This window comes from Polypterus senegalus, unplaced genomic scaffold (genome assembly GCF_016835505.1).
Source record: "Polypterus senegalus isolate Bchr_013 unplaced genomic scaffold, ASM1683550v1 scaffold_2219, whole genome shotgun sequence".
Classification (NCBI taxonomy): domain Eukaryota; kingdom Metazoa; phylum Chordata; class Cladistia; order Polypteriformes; family Polypteridae; genus Polypterus; species Polypterus senegalus.
In genome coordinates this window covers 42,896-61,831 of record NW_024386494.1, presented here as the reverse complement: position 1 = coordinate 61,831, position 18,936 = coordinate 42,896, and the positions used below count along the sequence as shown (strand labels likewise).

Sequence of the window (18,936 nt, the reverse complement as noted above, 5' to 3'; positions counted from 1 at the left end):
AAAATGTTGGTACCAGTTTGCTGAAAATGCTGCAAGATCAACTTGTTAGTGTCCACTCGATCAATGCAATTTCCCGTCATCATTGGAACATTTAGGCACCCACTTGCCTGACAGCTTCCTACAGATTATAAAACTAACGCGTTCCCTTCATAGCTGTAGTGTTTCAGCAATTGTTTTAGCTGATATTTGCTGATCTTCCAAGCTATGGACATGGTGAACAATTTCAGCAGTTGACACATTTTGAAGCCTGCCAGACCTTGCTGCCTCTTCGGGGAGTTTATCTCTCTATTATAATAAAAAAAAATCCTTGAACGAGACAAGACTTTTTAGCCTGGGAGAGATACTTTCACGTCCTACGAGACGAGACTTTGTGCCAAGAGATTTAACCAGGCCCGGAGCCGGAAATAAAAGACAAAAGTAGATGACAAAGTAGAATATCGTAAAGAGGTTCAAAAACGTTGGCGTGATACACATGCAGAGCAGGTTAGAGATAACGAAAGTACTAAAATTCAAAAGTCTCAAAAAAATGATAGTAAAGATCGCATTAGTGCAAACAAACGTAAATTATTACTCGGTGAAATAACGGAACAGCGAAAAGAGATCAACTATATAGTTCAGATTTAAACTTTAACTCGGAGACTTGTAAATCGTCTAATTAGTGTTGCCATCAGGGAAAAGTAGTATTTCTTCCCAGTGAAGAGGCGTATCCACAAGAATTAAAAGATTTGTTGTTTGGTGAAAGTGAAATCCATATACGTGAGTGGCAGAGACGTGAAATGGCTGGGGCATAGTGCAGGCCCGGGAGGGGGTGTTGACGAGCGAAGCAAGCAGGGGGCAAAGCCCAATAGTAATAAGAAAAAGTAATCATTTAATGCCAAGACTTTTAACCAAGAAGAACAAAGTTTCTGTTCAAGGCTGGGGAGACACATACATGTGTGAGACCACCAGAGGTTTACTCTCAAAACCACACACTAGGCCTAAAAAGCTCGGCAGAGGTTGCACTTCCTTAAGGAGCCTGAAGCGAGTGAGAATCCCCCCCTACCATCCTCGCCACTTTCTATCTGGGCACCATTGGGAGTGTCCGGACGAGCTGCATCACATCTTGGTATGAACACAGAAGTGTGTCTGACTCTGCAACGTGTGGTGAGGATGGCTGAGAAGATTATTCAGCGCCATTGAAGACATTTTTAAGGACAGATGCAAGAAGAATGTCTTATGCATTGTGAGAGGCGCCTCACACCCCTCTCTTGGACTGTTCGCTCCCTTGCTATCTGGGAGGAGATATCGCTCCATAAAATCAAGAACACCCAGAATGTGCAACAGCTTCTTTCTACAGGTAATACGACTGCTAAACTCTTGTAACATACACGTAACACGCCGGTTTTTATACATACTCAAGGGTCGTTTGATAAGTATGGTAAAAAAGCAAGTTAAACACCATTTTTAAGAACAAAATCCCCCTGCTACCTAAAACCAGGAGGTGCCTTAATGAGGAGCGGCTACACCAATGTCATAACTCATGCATGTGTAATCGACAGCCCCTCCATGGGCTGCTCTGCTCTGGGCAATCACGATTGCCACGTCTCTCTTTACCGATAATCAGAACTGTTAATTCATTAAGTCTTTGAGGGCTGATTATTATTTTTTTTCTGTCAGCTAACACCAATTTCATGCATCTACCTGGATGACGTGACACCAGCCATTTTTGCAACAGTATGTTCACCGTATATGAGCTACTAGGTGGTGAAGTGGTTAGAGATAGCTAGTCAGTTAGAGACTGGGGACGATAAGGGGGCCAGAATGACTAAGCCAGTGGTTTTCAAACTGTGGGTCCCCCCAGGGGGGCGAAGATGTGAAAAAAAGAAAACAAGAATCAAAAATATGAAAAATACATCTATTGAAACCAAAACAAATTAACTTAAATTATATTCTGATACTAGAAAAATAGAGTTAGATAAATGTCGATAAAAGTTAAGTAGGTATAATAAAATATACATTTATGATATATCATTAATTAAAAAAGAACTAATTTCAAAAACATGTTAGGGGGACACAATTAAATTTGTTATGAAAACACGGATAGCAAATACGTAAAGGTTGAGAAACACTGGACTAAGCCATGGTGGGCAATTTAGCCTGAACATCGGGATATGCCCTACTCTATATGAAGGATGCTCAGGGATCTTTAATGACCACAGAGAGTCACGACCTTGGTTTTACATCTCATCCGAAGGCCCCATTGGGTCCTTAACCTCAAAATTGCTCCTGGTGTGCTGTACAATGGCTGACCCTCTGCTCTTACCTCCAAAGGTCATGCGACCAGACAATATCCCCTCTAGGATTGATAAAGTGTATTATAACAAAAGATCAAATATCAAATAAATAACATGGACATGTGCTATGGCCAACAGTTTTATTGCAAATACCAAATACATCATCGAAGTCTGGAGGAGTTCAATCACAGATGACATGGACATCATGTAAAATCAAGAAGGTTTCCTAACAGATAATGCAGGTTTCTAAAATGGAGGCTTTAAACACAGACACGTTAAACACCATTTGAGCCCAAGAGCTTGATAGCGATTGACATTCATGGTGGTCTACTTCTGTTTTAACACCAGAATACAAAAAACGAAGACACGATTGACAACAAAAAGGGTTTAATCACAAGTAAAATGGAAGCTGACTGCCAATTTCATACAGATACTGTAGTATTTGATAACAGCAAAGCCCATGAATGAATCCACAAGAATCATGGGATACCATATACAGTATATCCTTGAGGGTCTGATTTCAGATAACACCATGATTTAAGGTCGGAACTTCAAGGCTGACGGTTTCAATCAACATGTTGAGTGTTTTGTTGAAGCCCCATTTAATGGGTTGAGATGAATCAATGAGGGGAAGAATGAATGAAGTCATCTAGTCAACGAGAAGAGGCCTCATCCTTAAACGCTTCCTAATGGCTCCCAATTAGGATCCTTGGGCAAAGGGGGGTTTGGGGGTGGTGGGCATGCAGTTCTGTTCACCATGATACAAGAAAGACAGAGCAGTACCTGAAGCTGTGCAGTGGAGAGCTACCAGATGCATCTCAGGACTTAGAAATGTCCTACTGTGACAAATTCAGAGAATTAAACCTGTTTTGTCTAGAGCAGAGAAGACTGCGTAGGTCTTCAAAATCCTCAAAGGCATTGATAGAGTAGATCAGCAACATTCTTTCACCTTAAAGGTGAATCACAAACTTTAGGACATCAGTGGAAATTAAGAGGAAAAACATTTAGGACTGAAGTCAGGAAGGACTTCTTTACACAAAGAGTTGTGGGACTTTGGAACAAACTACAGAGACTTTGGAGCTGAAGCAGAAACCTTGACAACCTTCAAGAAGAATCTGAATGAGATGTTGGGACAGCTTAGCTATCAGTGAAACAGATGGGCTTGATGGACTGAAGGGTCACCTCTTGTTTGGCAAATTTCTTATGCTCCAATGTAATAAAAGACCAATGCCTGAGCTCATTCTGCAGCAACAAGACAAAGGAAAGCTTAACTGATCAGACGGGAAGGATAAAGAAAATGTCTGCGTTGTGTCAGTGGAGACAACTCCTCAGTCACCTTGGGACAATTGTGGCTGAGGAAGAAAACTGACCACTGAGAAGAAGTTATGGATGGTGGAAAATAACATTTGGAAGTGACTTTAACCATCTTATTTCTAGATTTGTCCAGAAAACCTATCAGTGCTTGTTTATTCCTCCCCCTTTATCACAAATATATACATAAACATTTACATTCTTTTCCTGAATGGGAGACACCCAGTTCAGCAGATGTGCACATTCGTTTATTGACATACGTGCTTTGGTCACTTTGGTGGTATAGCATCATATTTGCAAAAAAATAAAAAAAAATGAGCTGAATATGTGTGAATATACATAGCAAACTGCAAAGTCAGAAGCTTAGGAACAAAATGTTATAAAAAGCGTCCTCAGTTGTCCGCTTGTCGAGTGCCCCGCTTGTCGTATCTCATCATGAAGCGCAGCCCTCTTTCAATGCATTTTCTCCTATTCATAATATTGTTTCTCTCTCGATTGCATCAAATTAAAAAAAAAAACCAAAATAGATCCAAGGTGTTTCCCTGGGTGGCAAATCAAGCAGATTGAGTTTCTGTGTACCCGTCTGCAGCTTCACGTGCCCCCCAATGGCCAGTCACTCAAGCCGGAAATGATAAAAGTGAGTTGAAAATCGATGCTGGCTCCGGCACTGGCCCTCCTCTGCGCAAAACTGCATCTGAATGACCAGGTTTAGGCTCATCTTTAGTAAGCAGGATGCAGCCCCTGAAATTAAAAAAAAAAATGAGTGATTAGTTGAAAATAAAAAAACAACAAGAGATTATATTTGAAAATAACCGCATTTGTAACTTCCCTGATTTCTCACCCTCAACAGCTGCTAAACGAGCCGCTTTTCACAACATTAAACAACGCTTACGGAAAGCCGAGATCAGATACAGCCTCTTGTATCCTGCCAAACTGAAAGTGGACATTCAAGGCAAGCATTACATCTTTATTACTACGGAGAAAGCAGAAAAAGAACTAAGAAAACTGAGCCCGACATTCTTCTGAAATACGATTGTGAGTCGTACCCTGTCATGGCATGGCAAAGAAGATCTTACCGGCTGTCTGATTCGCTTGCAATGATACTGGCACCATAATTATACATCCTTTTCCCTTTTTTGGCCACTTTCTGTTTATTTTATTTTTTCAAGAGACTGTTTAACATCATACCCTTGGTTTATTATTACTGTTATTATTGTATTAGGGCTTGCTTTGCTTATTCAGGGCCACTTTTTAACACCATTTTCTGGGTTTACTATCTTACTATTTCAAGACTGTTAAAGACTATATTTTATGCTTATAGTATTTGGACTGTATTGGCAATAGATATCTCAAATTGTAATCCTCATACGCCGCTGCTAGGGGGCTTGTTTTGTTTTGGACGTGCTCCGTCTCTAGGTATGTCAGAGGACTGGGACTTTGTGAAGTGGGGTCCAGCATCAAGTGGGGAGGCAAAATGGGGGGATGACGGGGGAGAGAGAAAGAGAGCAAGCTATATCTAATCTATCCTTTTAATCCTTATAATGATACTGTAAGTGGCAATGTAGCGATAGGCTTCATGGCAAAAACTCCTAGGAAAATTGGAAAAATAGGTAAAAGCTGTCTTCTTTTCAGTTAAGACTACAAAATGACATTAAATGAAAAAAAAAAATGTCTTATAAAATAAGACCTACGCTAGGGTGAGGCTCCAGAACTCATCTGGACAAACCACGGACTTGAAGATTTATGGCAAAGGCATTGGAATGAAAGGAGCAAAAATTGACATTCAATAATGTGAGAAATATTAGTAGTATTTATAAAGAGGAGCGTTTACTATAATAAAGAAACTAAAATAAATAAAAATTGGATTTTGGTCCCTGGTTCATCACTAGAGGCTGATGTCGCAGGGCTTGTTCTCACCTTAACAAAGCTGGCCACACTGTGAGGATCAGGCATTTAGATTTCTCCATACACCTTCAGTACCACCCAGCCATCCCTGTTAAGGGGTAAACTCGGAAATATGCAGGTGGATGAGACCTGTGGGGTGCCGGATGATGGACTATCTGTCAGGCAGACCGCAGTGTGTGAGACTTAAAGACTGTGTGAGCAACACTGGAGCACAGGCCTGTTCTCTTCACTCTGTCCACCTCTGACTATAAATATAAAACCAGGTCAGGTCACTTGCAGAAATTCTCAGTAATTCTGCGCTTATGGGGATAAAGGAGATGAGGCAGAGGAGAGGAGCCAGGGAGAGAACTTTGTTTCTTGGTGCAAACAGAAATTGCCTGCAAGTAAGCATCAGCAAAACCAAAGGAATTGGTTATTGACTTTCACTGAAAATCAGCGAGCCTCTATAAACGGTCACTACGGTCACTATTTAAGGAGTGGATGTAGAGGTGGTCCACTCCTACAAGTACTTGGAGATCCACATTAATGACAGGTTGGACCTGTCTCAGAATACGGAGGGGCTATAGATGAAAGGGCAGAGCAGGCTCTTCTTCCTTAGGGACTGTGTTCCTTTAGTGTGGGAAGTGACACCCTTCACATCATCTATAACTCTTGGATGGCCAGTGCATTTTATACTGGGCCAGAAATATCACATCAAGATAGGTCCACCGAATCTCAGTTATGAGACACACTCTGGACCCCCTGGAAGTCGTAGTGAAGGAAAGAATGAAAACAAAGTGCAATTATGAACAACGCTGCACATCCTCTCTCTGACACCAACACTGAGGACGCTCAGCCAATGGATTATCTAGCAGAAGAATGTCAAGAAACACTACGGGGGCTCCTTTATACCAACAGGAATACGCTTGCATAGTGCCTTACTGGGGCTGGGACTGTCAAGTCAGAAGTTTTCTTTTCTTTCTTTTTACATTGTTCTTCCTTTTTAGTCATTCTGGTGTGCGTACAAACCATAGTGTGCATGTGTGTATTTATATTTATTTATCTGTCTATTTATGTATTTAATGAGGTTCAGTAAAAAGCCACTTTTCATCCTTGGGACAAATAAAGATCTACCATATACTGCCTTTCTTACCTATCTAATGATCCTTCTCTGTATATATTATATAGTACCTTATTGTATATATTATATAGTACCTTATCTATCTATCTATCTATCAATCAATCATATGGTTCCTTTTCTGTCTATCATATAGTGCATTCCATGTCTATCTATCTATTATAGTGCCTGGTCTATCTATCTATCATATAGTGCCTTTCACATCTATCTATTATATAGTGCCTGATCTATCTATCTATAATATAGTGCCTTTCACATCTATCTATCTATCTATCTATATATTATATAGTACCTTATCTATCTATCTATCATATACAGTAATCCCTCGCTATATCGTGCTTCGACTTTTGCAGCTTCACTCTATCGCGGATTTTATATGTAAGCATAACTAAATATATAACGCAGATTTTTCGCTGCTTCGCGGGTTCTGTGGACAATGTGTCTTTTTACTTCCTGTACATGCTTCCTCAGTTGGTTTGCCCAGTTGATTTCATGCAAGGGACGCTATTGGCGGATGACTGAGAAGCTAACCAATCAGAGCACGCAGTTAAGTTCCTGTGTGCTGAATGCAGTGTTAACCAGGGGGTCTCGTCTCACTCATTCAGCATCAACGTGTTTCGCTGTGTAAAGAGTTAACTTTTGTGCTCTTTTGTGTTAATCTTTGTGCGAAGTCAAGCCCTTCATTAAGGCTTCAAAACGATCTGCTCCTGCTACTGCTTCAGGGGCCGTGCCCAAGCGCCAACGGAAGATGTTAACGATTGCCGAAAAGGTAAACGTTTTGCATTTGTTGAAGGAAGGGAAAAGCTACACTGCTGTAGGACGCCATTACAGCATCAATGAGGCTACGATTCTTTTTATTTAAAAAGTAGGAAAGGAATATAAGATCTACGGCCGCAGTGTCCTTTTAACCAGGGTGCAAAACGAGTTGTAAGTGGATGTAATAAGGCAGTAGTCTGGATGGAATCTGCTTTAGGGATTTGGATTGAAGAAGAACAACGGCGGTGCTACACGATCGCCTGAAGTGGCTCCTTTAGAAGAGCTGTAACGTTCTCCTTTGTTGTGCAGTAAAATTAAACTCATTGTTATCGGTCAAGTCATCGTGTCATTGTTGGCGAGTAACCATAATTAATTTTCTACTGTCACTGTACACACATTTACTGTATATAATTTTTCTTGCATTGTATTTATTGCTGGTGGCCTGTCTATCGTAATGGCTGTAACATATGTGATATCGGAGACACTCGATATCTTTAAAATAATATTTAGGTTTTACTGTATATAAACAGTGTGTTTACATTCATAATTTCAATGAATCTTATCTAATATCTAAGAGAATACAAATGGATTATGCTGTATAACTATGCGGGGAATATTTATAAACAGTGTGGGAGAGTTTAAGAGCTTAAAATATATAAAAATAACCAAACAAACAAATGATTTCTACTTTGCGGATTTTCACCTATCGTTGGCGGGTCTGGAATGCAACCCCCGTGATAAAGGAGGGATTACTGTAGTGCCTTTCATGTCTAACTATCTATTACATAGTGCCTGATCTATCTATCTAATATATATTGTGCATAGTTACAGACAATTGAACAGGCCATTAGAATGGGATGTTTTTGAACAAACAGTGCAGAATAAATGCCATACTTAAACCTCAAATGGAAAAATAAAAGGAAATTCAGGTAATCCACCCATCTCCTACCTGATCTGTTTTATTTGGGATTCTTCTTCTTCATCTTCAAGACTTGCAGCCAGTTGGATGCTGCAGTCTCAGCTCTGCAGAACAGAAACAATAAACATCAGAGACAGAAGCAAGCTTGACCCCCCCACCACCACCAGGTCCACTTAACCGAGGCCCTACACTACCCCTCAAATAGAGGCTCCTACCCATCTACCTGAACCGGCCATATATAATGGCGATGCAAAAAAGGCTGACCAAGAGAGAGATCAGATGTAATGCACTGTGTTTCAACATTTTCTTCTCATGTCCAGCATTATTTTTTTCAGCAATTTGTGCAGCAGTAGCGCTTCTGTGGGATTGACCAGATGGGCCACCCTTCACTCCCCACACACATCAATGAGCCATGGGCACCCATGATCCTGTTGCAGGTTCACGGGTTGTCTTTCCTTGGACCACTTTTGGTAGACATTAACCAGTGTTTACTAGGAACACCCCATAAGACCTGTCATTTTGGAGATGCTCTGAGCCAGTCGTCTAGCCCTCACAATTTTCCCCTAGTCAAAGTCCCATAGAGCCTCATGCTGGCCCATTTGACCTTCGTCCAACACATCACCTTCAAGAACTGACTGTTCACTTGCTGCCTAATACATCCCACCCCTTGGCAGGTGCTGTTGTAACGAGATTATTCACTTCACCTGACAGTGGTTTAAATGTTGTGGCTGATCATTATACATACGCACACATACTGTAGCTTTTGAGCTTTATATATTTGATTGATTGATTGACTGTTTTATAACCATTTCTGTTTTCATTTATGGTTTTGAACTTCCCCATTTTGGAGCAATCATTTGGACGATTACAATACTTTCCATAGACCTCGTATACGAGAAAGCAAAAAAAAAAGACAAGGACTCCAATAATCCTAGGGTGATCACTTCTCATTGGGCAGCTTTATTTTAATAAGTCTACTTCTGTTTATTAATTTTTTTATATCGTATATTAATTTATTTTGCAGATGCTTACACATCAGTTACACATTAAAACTTGACAATTCTGTAAGCTAAGTAAACACACACACAGCTCCATGGCGGTCTCACTTACCCCTCGGTCTTGGCAGCCTTTTTCGGCAGCACCCTCTTGAAAATGTCCTTACTGAAGCCTGGAAACTTTCCTAATTTGGTTTTACCACCCGGGGATGTTTTGGAAGGCGATAGTGCATCCTCATCACTGGCCCCGGCTTTTTCACTAGATGCCGCATCACAAGCATCCCCAGACTTTTTGGGGAATTTCAGCTTCTCCTGAATAGAAATGGAACAAACAATGGAAGTCAAATATGACAAAAAGCTGAGAGATGTGACTACAGGGTCACCCAGGGACCACAACGTTAATGAAGGCAAGAAGAAGGGAAAATGAAAAGAGCTGGCAGCGTGGATTAGAAATTGTCACGTTTGTTGGTGGTTGTTTTTTTTTTTGCTTTCAACTCATAAAAGGTTGGCATTATAAGCAGAATTCATAGTGACGACAACTGAAATGGAGCAACTCATTCTTGATTCACACCACCCTCCTTATGAACATGGAGAAAAGGCTCATAAGATTTAGCTCAACAAAATGCAACACTAAAAAAGAACCCCTTAATGCAATCATAAAAATTATTAATGCAATTGGAATCAAAGCCAGTGAATACAAACAAGTAAATAACATTTAAAGAATAATAGGAGAATTTGCATACAAAGGGAGGACCCAAAAATCCCCAGAATCGGTCAATAACGCCGGCAGTAGGATGTCGTTGTAGATATCGTATGCCTACAGTTTGGTTAATCTGTTCAGCGAGGGTCATCGTGCTGTCAATACTAAGCCTGGTGTCTACCTATGAGCTCTCTCTCGCATGCTCTCTCTCTCTCTCTCACTGCACAGGAAATGCACAGGGAGAGACTGAACACGTGCGGAAATCATCGGTGCTTACGAACCGGAAGGGAAACTGCCTTGTTCGTCACCTGAGTGTGGTCGTGAACAGATGCAAAAGTTTGGCAAACTTTTTGGTCGTAACCCGATTTGTACCCAAGGTTCCACTGTATATAAAATCCAACATTTGTATGTCTGTCCGCTTTTCATGAGAGAACAACTTAACAGATTTAAATCAGGTTTTTTCTAGGATTTGCTTGAACATTCCGGTTTATTTTGTGTCTTCTCTCATCGCTAAGTATCATAGTTTGCTTGCAGTCTCGATTTATTTGCGCGAATCCAAGAGACACACAGCAGGCAGGAGCGGGGCCCTCCTCGTTCACACGCCAGCCTTGGGGCGTTCCTTACCTCCACTTAGCTAGCGAACATGAGAACTACTTAACGGATTTAGATCGGGGTCTTTTTCTATAATTTGCTAGAATATCCCGGTTGATTTTGCGACTTCTGTCATCGCGCTAAGAATCATAGTTCACTTGCAGAAGTGACATATTTGCGTGAATCCGAGAGAGATGCTGTGGGCTGAGGCGAGTGGAAAGCGGGACCTCAAGAGTAGGGAGCTGGGCTAGCTAGTGATACCTTTTTGTTCAGTGGACATTATCATCTAGAGATTGTTAAGGAGTAACGTTTGACATTTTTGAGAGAGAGAGAGAGAGAGAGCTCACAGCTATGTGTGTTTTAGAGGGTAGCTGCTGGTTCAGATATCATGGGCACATGCTTTTCTGTCCCGTCAGAGCTGAACATGATCAGATACCTACCTACCAACTACCTTCCGCTTGGCCAAAATTACATTTTTTTTTATTGATTTTTAAAGTGTGTCCTGTTTCACTACTACATGAGCAGATCCACAAGGGACATCTAGTATCATATATACAGATGGTATGTCATAGTTGATTTATCATACTTCATAAAAATCATCATCATCATCATTTGACCTTGGTTTAAACAACTTCCGGAATATATGAGAGGCTTGGATTTCTATTTTATTAAATATTTTGGACATCTTCTCTTTCCGACTGCTCTTATCAGACAACCTGTGGCAACTGCACATTCTACAAAGAACTTCCATGAAAGAATCAGTGAGGTCACAAGTTGAGTCTAATTATTCAACACCTTTGACTTGTCCCGACTGTCAGGGCAGCACTACATGGACGTTTGGCTGTCCACTGAGCCCAAACATTGTGTGCAACAAAGCATGGACAGAGCAAAGAAACGTGTTCTATATTTGTGGCACATGTTCTTCTGCATGATGCCATACTTCTAGGACTCTCATTCAAATGGAGACCTTTAGTCATGTTGCTGGTCAAAATACAGCAAGCAACAGTTTCATTTTACATTTTTGGTCGATAAGAGAACCATTGATTTCTTACAAATTTTTAGTTTATTATTTATCATATAAGCATAGACCAATAGCGTAGCATCCTGGAGATAGATAGATAGATAGATAGATAGATAGATAGATAGATAGATAGATAGATAGATAGATAGATAGATAGATAGATAGATACTTTATTAATCCCAAGGGGAAATTCACATAATAAATGGTCCAGCAGTCAATATGTTATAATGGATTGGTGGTTACTGCAGTGGGGGGTACACTCTGACCCCCACCGACAATGAATTGACCTGATCAGAACCGAGTGCTCTCGGAGTCCATGAATGCCAGCAGATGCCAAGGTGGACTTCTGATTACAGAAAACAACGAAAGGAGTGTCGACATAAATGCAAAACATTCATAGTGAGGCACAGATAGAAGTAAAACCATAACACAGCAGCCACTCGGGGGCTTACCTTACCTGTGCAGGTTCAAGTCCCCGTCAATGGAGCTGATCACACTTAGCATTTGACACTCACCTGCAGCGTGGAGGCATCAACCCCAGGGAATAGCTGAACCCGGCCTGCAGGAGAGATGGGTGAGCGGGCCGGACTGCCTTTCACCGGTGACGACTCAAGTCGTGCACATTTTACATCCCGGCCATCCCCTTCGTCGCCATTCTCATCGTCATTATTGGTGGGAGCGGCTTCAGCAGCTGCTCGAGGCTCTACAGAAAAGGAGGAAGACAATAGGATTCAGTTGTAGTCCTAAATGATAGATAGAATGCTAGAAGAGGCCAGAATGGACTCAGGTAAAATTCCCATTGGCAGAAACGTTTAGAGTAGGATACATAAATGTGTTGTGTCTGTTTTGGGGTATTTTTAATGTGTGTTGGACACACTGACTGATTGAATAAATGAATCAAGTGTGTGAATGTTGGCCCTGCAAAGTCCAAAGTGAGTTCAAGTTCAGAAAATGAAAACTTACACTACTACTAAGCCATTAAGAAGGCTAACAGAATGTCAGGTTATATAGCGCCCTGATGGGTGGCATACAAGTCACAGGAGGTTCTGCTCAAGCTTTATAACACACTGGTGAGGCCTCATCTGGAGTCCTGTGTGCAGTTTTGGTCTCCGGGCTACAAAAAGAACATAGCAGCATAGGAGTAAGTCCAGAGAAGAGCAACTAGGCTGATTTGGGGGCTACAGGGGATGAGTTATAAGGAAAGATTAAAAGAGCTGAGCCTTTACAGTTTAAACAAAAGAAGACTGATAGCTGACATAATTGAAGTGTTTAACATTATGAAGGGATCCAGTGGATTGAGACGGTTATTTTAAAATGAGTTCATCAAGAACACAGGGGAACAGTTGGAAACTTGTTAAGGGTAAATTTCGCACAAACATTAGGAAGTTTTTCTTTACACAAAGAACAAGAGACACTTGGAATAAGCTACCAAGTAGTGTGGTAGACAGTAAGACGTTAGGGACTTTCAAAACTCGACTTAAGTAGATAGGACTGGCGAGCTTTGTTGGGTTGAATTGGCCTGTTCTTCTCCAGATTGTTCTAATGTTCTAGGAAACTCTCGAACCGCCAGTGCTTGCCCAGGTCACTCCAGCACCTTTTTTGTTGTGCCCTAAAAAATACATACAATTGTCATTTGCACTTGGGAGTGTATGACTGGTGAAGGATGTGAAGCACAATCACATGGTGGTGGTGGTGGTGGTGGGTAGTAGCCCACACCTCAAATTCGTTGGTCATTTATGACTTCCTGTTGCGTTCCCGAGTAGTGCTCATGAAATGTTCATGCATCTCTCTGCTGTTCTCGTTGTGCTCATTCCTTTACGCTTACATTGTGTATGACGCACTTGACACTGAGCAGAAGCCATTGCTGGTCCTCATTGTTCTGCAGCCTGCACTGTGGCTCAATGGCTCTACATTCAAGCTGACGAGTGGCAGGGCTCTGCTGCCGTCACATTACTTGATGGCTCCCACTTTTTTGGCTCAAGACTGAGCTGAGGTTACAAACTGTGTTATTTTGGTATGTGGTTGATGTACATCGGCTTTGTCTGTGCAAAACGTGCATGACTGTCAACAGATGTCGCTGATGTTCTTTTCTGGTCAGCCATGACATGTTACCGTGCCATGAGAAGGACTAAAAGCCCAGTTATGTGGCCTATGTAGCCCACATGTCCAATTCTTGGGTTGTGCTATGCGTATCACAGCATAAGCTCTCGATTAAGAATAAGTCAAAGTTCAATGTGCAGTGATGTGCTAGTTTTCGAGTGTCAGACAACCCTTTGCATTTTATATAGATACTAGCAAAATACCCGCGAGAAGTAGTGTGTTAAAGAAGTTATGAAAAGGAAACATTTTAAAAATAACGTAACATGATTATCAATGTAATTGTTTTGTGAGTGTTAGGAGTGTTGCTGTCATCAAGGATTTGATTATCATTATTTCTTTCAATCAGGTTCATATTTGGAGGATGTGTTGTATTCAAGTTACATTCCGTGTTTGTGTAGTCTATCCCTGACCATCTCATGTTCATTGTCAACCGTTGTAAAGATAACAGGTTTCATTCATCGAAGTGTTCACTACCCAAATCAGTACTCGTGAATCTAAGATGTTTAACAGGCATTCCCAGTATTAAGTTGTGGATTTGCCTGCGAATATTTAGTGGCAGCGTGTATATGAACGTAATTTAAACTTAAGCTTTACATTTTGCTCTCCTAATGATATGTCTACAAAGGCTTGTTCAGCTTCATCGGGTTGTTCCTTTCTTACTGCATCAATAAACAGCTCGTCTTCCTCTTTATCTGAGACATCACACACTGCATGCACGGGTTTACCGTTCCCAGTCCTGCAAAGTCAGTTCATGTGAGCCGCTCGGAGTACATGCATCGAAGCTTCCCAGCTGTGCTTGTGCTATCTCGTGCAATCTTGCGATGTCCACAGCTTTATTTAATGTTAGCTCAGACCCGGCACTTAAAAGTTTCTCTCGCACTTTCGCTGAGTTTGTGCCAAACACTAGTCTATCCCTGACCATCTCATCTTCGTTTGCATAAACACAGTCCTTCACCAGCAATTTTAACTCTGTTACAGCAATTTTAACTCCGTTACAAAGTGATCAAAAGTCTCGCTTATACCCTGCGTCTTCTCATTAAACTTGTATCTCGCGAATATCATATTCGTCGTAGGCATGACAAGCACCAGCGGTAGCGTGTCTATGAACTTAATTTAACCTTAAGGTTTACACCGTGCTTTGTTTCCACAGTAGCTACACTTATGAATATGCTTGTATGCATCACTCGCTTCATATTCTTTTGCTGCCTTCTCAATTGTGTAATGCGTTTTTTGTTCAGCGCTCTTTGGAGCTCTTCATTGTTCTCTGCGTACTGCGTTCACAGTCAGTTCACGTGAGCCACTCAGAGTACATGCATCGAAGCTTCTCAGCTGTGCTTGTGCTATTTCGTGCAATCTTGCAATGTCCACGGCTTTATTTAATGTTAGCTAAGACCCGGCACTTAAAAGTTTCTCTCGCACTTTCACTGAGTTTGTGCCAAACACTAGTCTATCCCTGACCATCTCATCTTCATTTGCATAAGCACAGTCCTTCACCCGCGAATATTTAGCGGCAGCGTGTCTATTGGATTGCTGCTGACGGATATGGGCAGGCACTCAATTACGTGAGAGGCATGACGATGAGGGACGCAACTCTGCCTTACATGGCGACCGAGCTGCAGGCTATGACTGTATATATGTACGTAAGTAGGTTCCAGTCATGGCTGTTACTCGTAGAATTTCGAAATGAAACCTGCCTAACTTTTGTAAGTAAGCTGTAAGGAATAAGCCTGCCAAATTTCAGTCTTCTACCTACACGGGAAGTTGGAGATTTAGCGATGAGTCAGTCAGTCAGTGAGGGCTTTGCCTTTTATTAGTATAGATAGATGTAGCTACACTGCCCTCCAGAGGCTGATGGCACCTGCTGAAGCAATGATTCTTGATCATGAACATACCAGTGGAATCTCGAAACATCCAGTCGCTTTCATTCTCCGCCTCTCGATCTTCCCGGCAGTTCCTCGGCACTTGAACTGGGGCCCGGTGGCCCCGTTTTCTGTTCAGGTTGGCTCGATTTCTGTACACAGAGTTGTCCAACATCTCTGAACGCTGAGAGATAAAGGAAAAAAAATACAAATCATATTTGTGTACAATCCAAAAATGTAAAAGCAGGATGAACATGAAGTCACAAAACCTTTCTGCTACACAGGGGGCAGCCTTGTGCGCAGAGGAGTATTTCTTCTCTACTTACCTCAATTGATGACAAGTCCAGAGGAGGAAGAGAAGGAGTAACTTCTGCATCGGGGCTAACTGGCGAGAGTATTTCTTCTTCTTCTTCTGGATGACTGGTGTCCTCCATTGTTTCGATCAGGGTCTCAGATTGATTATTATCAGCCTCTGGATCTGGGATGTGATCCATAGAAGATCTCTCTTCTTCTTCACCTTCTTCATCATCTGTGTTGGCTTCTCTTTCCTCTTCCATTTCAGAGGGTTCTTGTTTCATTCCCTCCAGGTCCTCCAATGGGCTCTGCTCACTCTCGTCCACTTCTAATGACTGGGGGTGATCGCTGCTGCAGCTGCTGCCACTTCTGCTTCTCTTCATTTCGTATTCAGGAATGCCATGGAACGATTGGTCAGTGGTGTCTGGGCCTAGAGTCTCTTCTTCCTCCTCTTCTTCTTTTTCTTCAGCCACTGCAGGACAGCTTTTAACAGATACAAGCTCCTTTTTCTCAGGTAGAAACTGGGACCAGTCATCCCCAACAAAAAGTTCATCCACTAGATTGATTGGACTGAGACCGGGATCAAAGTTCAAGGAGTCACTGCCTGAACTGATAAAGAGAAAACAAGAATTAGAAAAGGTCATTTAGGGGCAGTCAGCTAGATTCAGTCTTGTTCACCTTACTGAACATGAATACATTTCTTCTACTAAGCAAGACCCTGCTATAGGGTTGCATGGTATACTGGTACTAAAAAAGAATTGAAAACCTAAATTTTAAAAAGGTATGGTACCAGCATTTCAGTAATTTTGGTACCAGCAGTAAATGGTAGTTTCAAAGATCTCACGCTCAGCTCTTCGTTCTTCTTCTCTTCGATGTGCTGAAGACTCCATGGGGGTGGGAGGGCCCACCATACCCTACCCCACCCCACCCCTCTCACCACCCTGCTCATTGACATGCTGAAGAAGTCAAAGGGGAAGCCCTGCTTGCATTCAAGGCACGCAACCGTGCGACACACCAGGTAGACGCACGATCAGTGTTGTGCAAGTTCACACCTCACAAGAACTCACTCAAAGTTCAGTTCACTCAGATTAAAATGAATAAATTCATGTTCATAGTTCACCATTTTAATTTTGAACTCGTTGATGTTCAGTTCATTTTGAATTTTTTAAGGAGTGAGAATAAATGACCCATGAGTTTACTTTTTTCAATTTTGCATGCCTTATATTAGACTTTTACAGTTTTCTTGAATAAAATACAATAATTATGAAGACTTTTTTATTTAAATACACTTTATTGAGTTATACCCAGCAACAAACAAATATAACCATATATTCTAATAAATAATAAAATGGTGACTGTGGAACCAGCATGTAAGTGAAATAACTAATTACGCTGCCGGTCAAAATTTGCGTCACATATTGGATTTCCAGTGGGGAAAAATATAAAGTGACCTCGTGAAGTACAACATTTTCCTAAAAGTGAAAACAGAGCTTCACCGCATGCTCATGACAGTGGGGGTGCAGCTTAAGTGCAAGCAGGCAGACACAGACAGGGCCTATTTGATTCAATGTTATTTTTTCCCGAATGCAAATAAATGTCAAAACATTTGTACGAAATACGTTTTCATAAAAATCCACTATTTGTGCTTATCTAAATACTGTATTCGGAACCAGCCCTACATTACAGGGTAAGGCAAAACGTTTAATCTGGACCTAAACCAGATCCAGAATGTCACAAAAAACTGAACTAGCTCACGTTCATGTTCTTCACTTGCAAATACGTTACGTTAAGTTTACCATTCTTAGAAAAATGAGCTTGTTCAATGAATGCGCGATTTTGATGAGCAAAACTGTACACGATTGAGTAGAGCAAAAAAGCACGCAAGAGTTTTACAAATGAGGCTTGAGGAGAGCAACACACCAACTCAGAAACAAAACCCTAAGTCGAAGTCACAAGTCAGAGCCTTACATGCCTATTAGCAAGACGTTTTAAGAAATTATTCAATCTTGTTGTGTGTTCCTCAATCATTCTCTATCATGTTCTCAACATGAGCAGTTTAACACTAGCATATAATCTGCGCTATTTTCATTTTTAGTTTATCGTGTAGACATAGTAAGTAAATAAAGCAACAGTATTGCGAATTTAGTATCAAAAGGCAGGTGGCCAGTAATTCTGGACTGTTCAAAAATATAAGGATTTGTTCTGATAAAAAAAATTATAGTGCAATCAGTTAAGTTCAGATATATCATGTCACATGTGTGATGATCAGGAGTGTCTCATAGATATTGATTGGTGGGTTTAAGATTGTGACACAACCACTAACCCACTTTCCGGTCCTTATAGTATAGAGGTGAACACCTTGGTAGATAACTGACATCACTTCCAATCCTGACCTTGCTAACTCCATCTCACCCAATCCTTCCATAGGTAAAGCCATATCTGCCAGGAATTCTCTGTTCATTTTGAAACCAGTTTCTTAAGAATATGGATCTTCACATCGTTCATGTTGGGCAGAAGCTTTTTGAGAGCAGACAGTTGAACCCCTGCCTTGTGTCTACTGATCATTATCTGATATTAAACAGTGTGTCCACTGGAACCCTAACTCTTTATTATCTCATTTGCCTCTTTTCTAATTGTCACAACCACAATCGGGGAATTTCCCCGAAGTAGAAAGAAAGGTTTCAGGTGGGAGACAAGAGGAGTGGGTGGTTTTTCCCCCCAAGTAGATATACAAGAGAGATAGAGAGATTTTAGAGACTGGTGCTTACCAACTTTTCGAGGTTTGGTTTGTCAGTTGGGACACATTGTGGTCCCTGAGGGTAATGGTGTTCGGGGTCTCCCTTATAGATAGATAGATAGATAGATAGATAGATAGATAGATAGATAGATAGATAGATAGATAGATAGATAGATAGATAATTTATTTTAGGTAGGAGACTGGGGTGGGGTGACATTAGAGTACTGCAAGGCTGCAATGCATGTCTTTACAGAGTACTGAAAGAAGAAGTTACCATTCTTGGTAAAGTAAAATGCATCAATACTGCATGCAGATTTAGTCCCACCTGACTTCAAACATCACCAGTACGCATAAAAAG

The 18,936-nt window shown here is 41.2% G+C and overlaps 1 protein-coding gene across 1 annotated transcript in view; it reads right to left on the bottom strand.

Annotated features, from left to right (window-relative positions):
• Window positions 1-3,442: 3,442 nt before the first annotated feature.
• Window positions 3,443-18,936, bottom strand: part of si:dkey-9i23.6 — a 57,709-nt gene continuing 42,215 nt past the window's right edge. The window contains exons 4-9 of the mRNA XM_039743471.1: window positions 15,874-16,450; window positions 15,581-15,731; window positions 12,104-12,291; window positions 9,392-9,588; window positions 8,312-8,385; window positions 3,443-4,325 (exon numbers count right to left, since the gene is read on the bottom strand). Of these exons, the coding sequence (XP_039599405.1) occupies window positions 8,322-8,385; window positions 9,392-9,588; window positions 12,104-12,291; window positions 15,581-15,731; window positions 15,874-16,450 (1,177 nt within the window). The 3' untranslated portion in view covers window positions 3,443-4,325; window positions 8,312-8,321. The remainder of the gene's footprint in view (window positions 4,326-8,311; window positions 8,386-9,391; window positions 9,589-12,103; window positions 12,292-15,580; window positions 15,732-15,873; window positions 16,451-18,936) is intronic.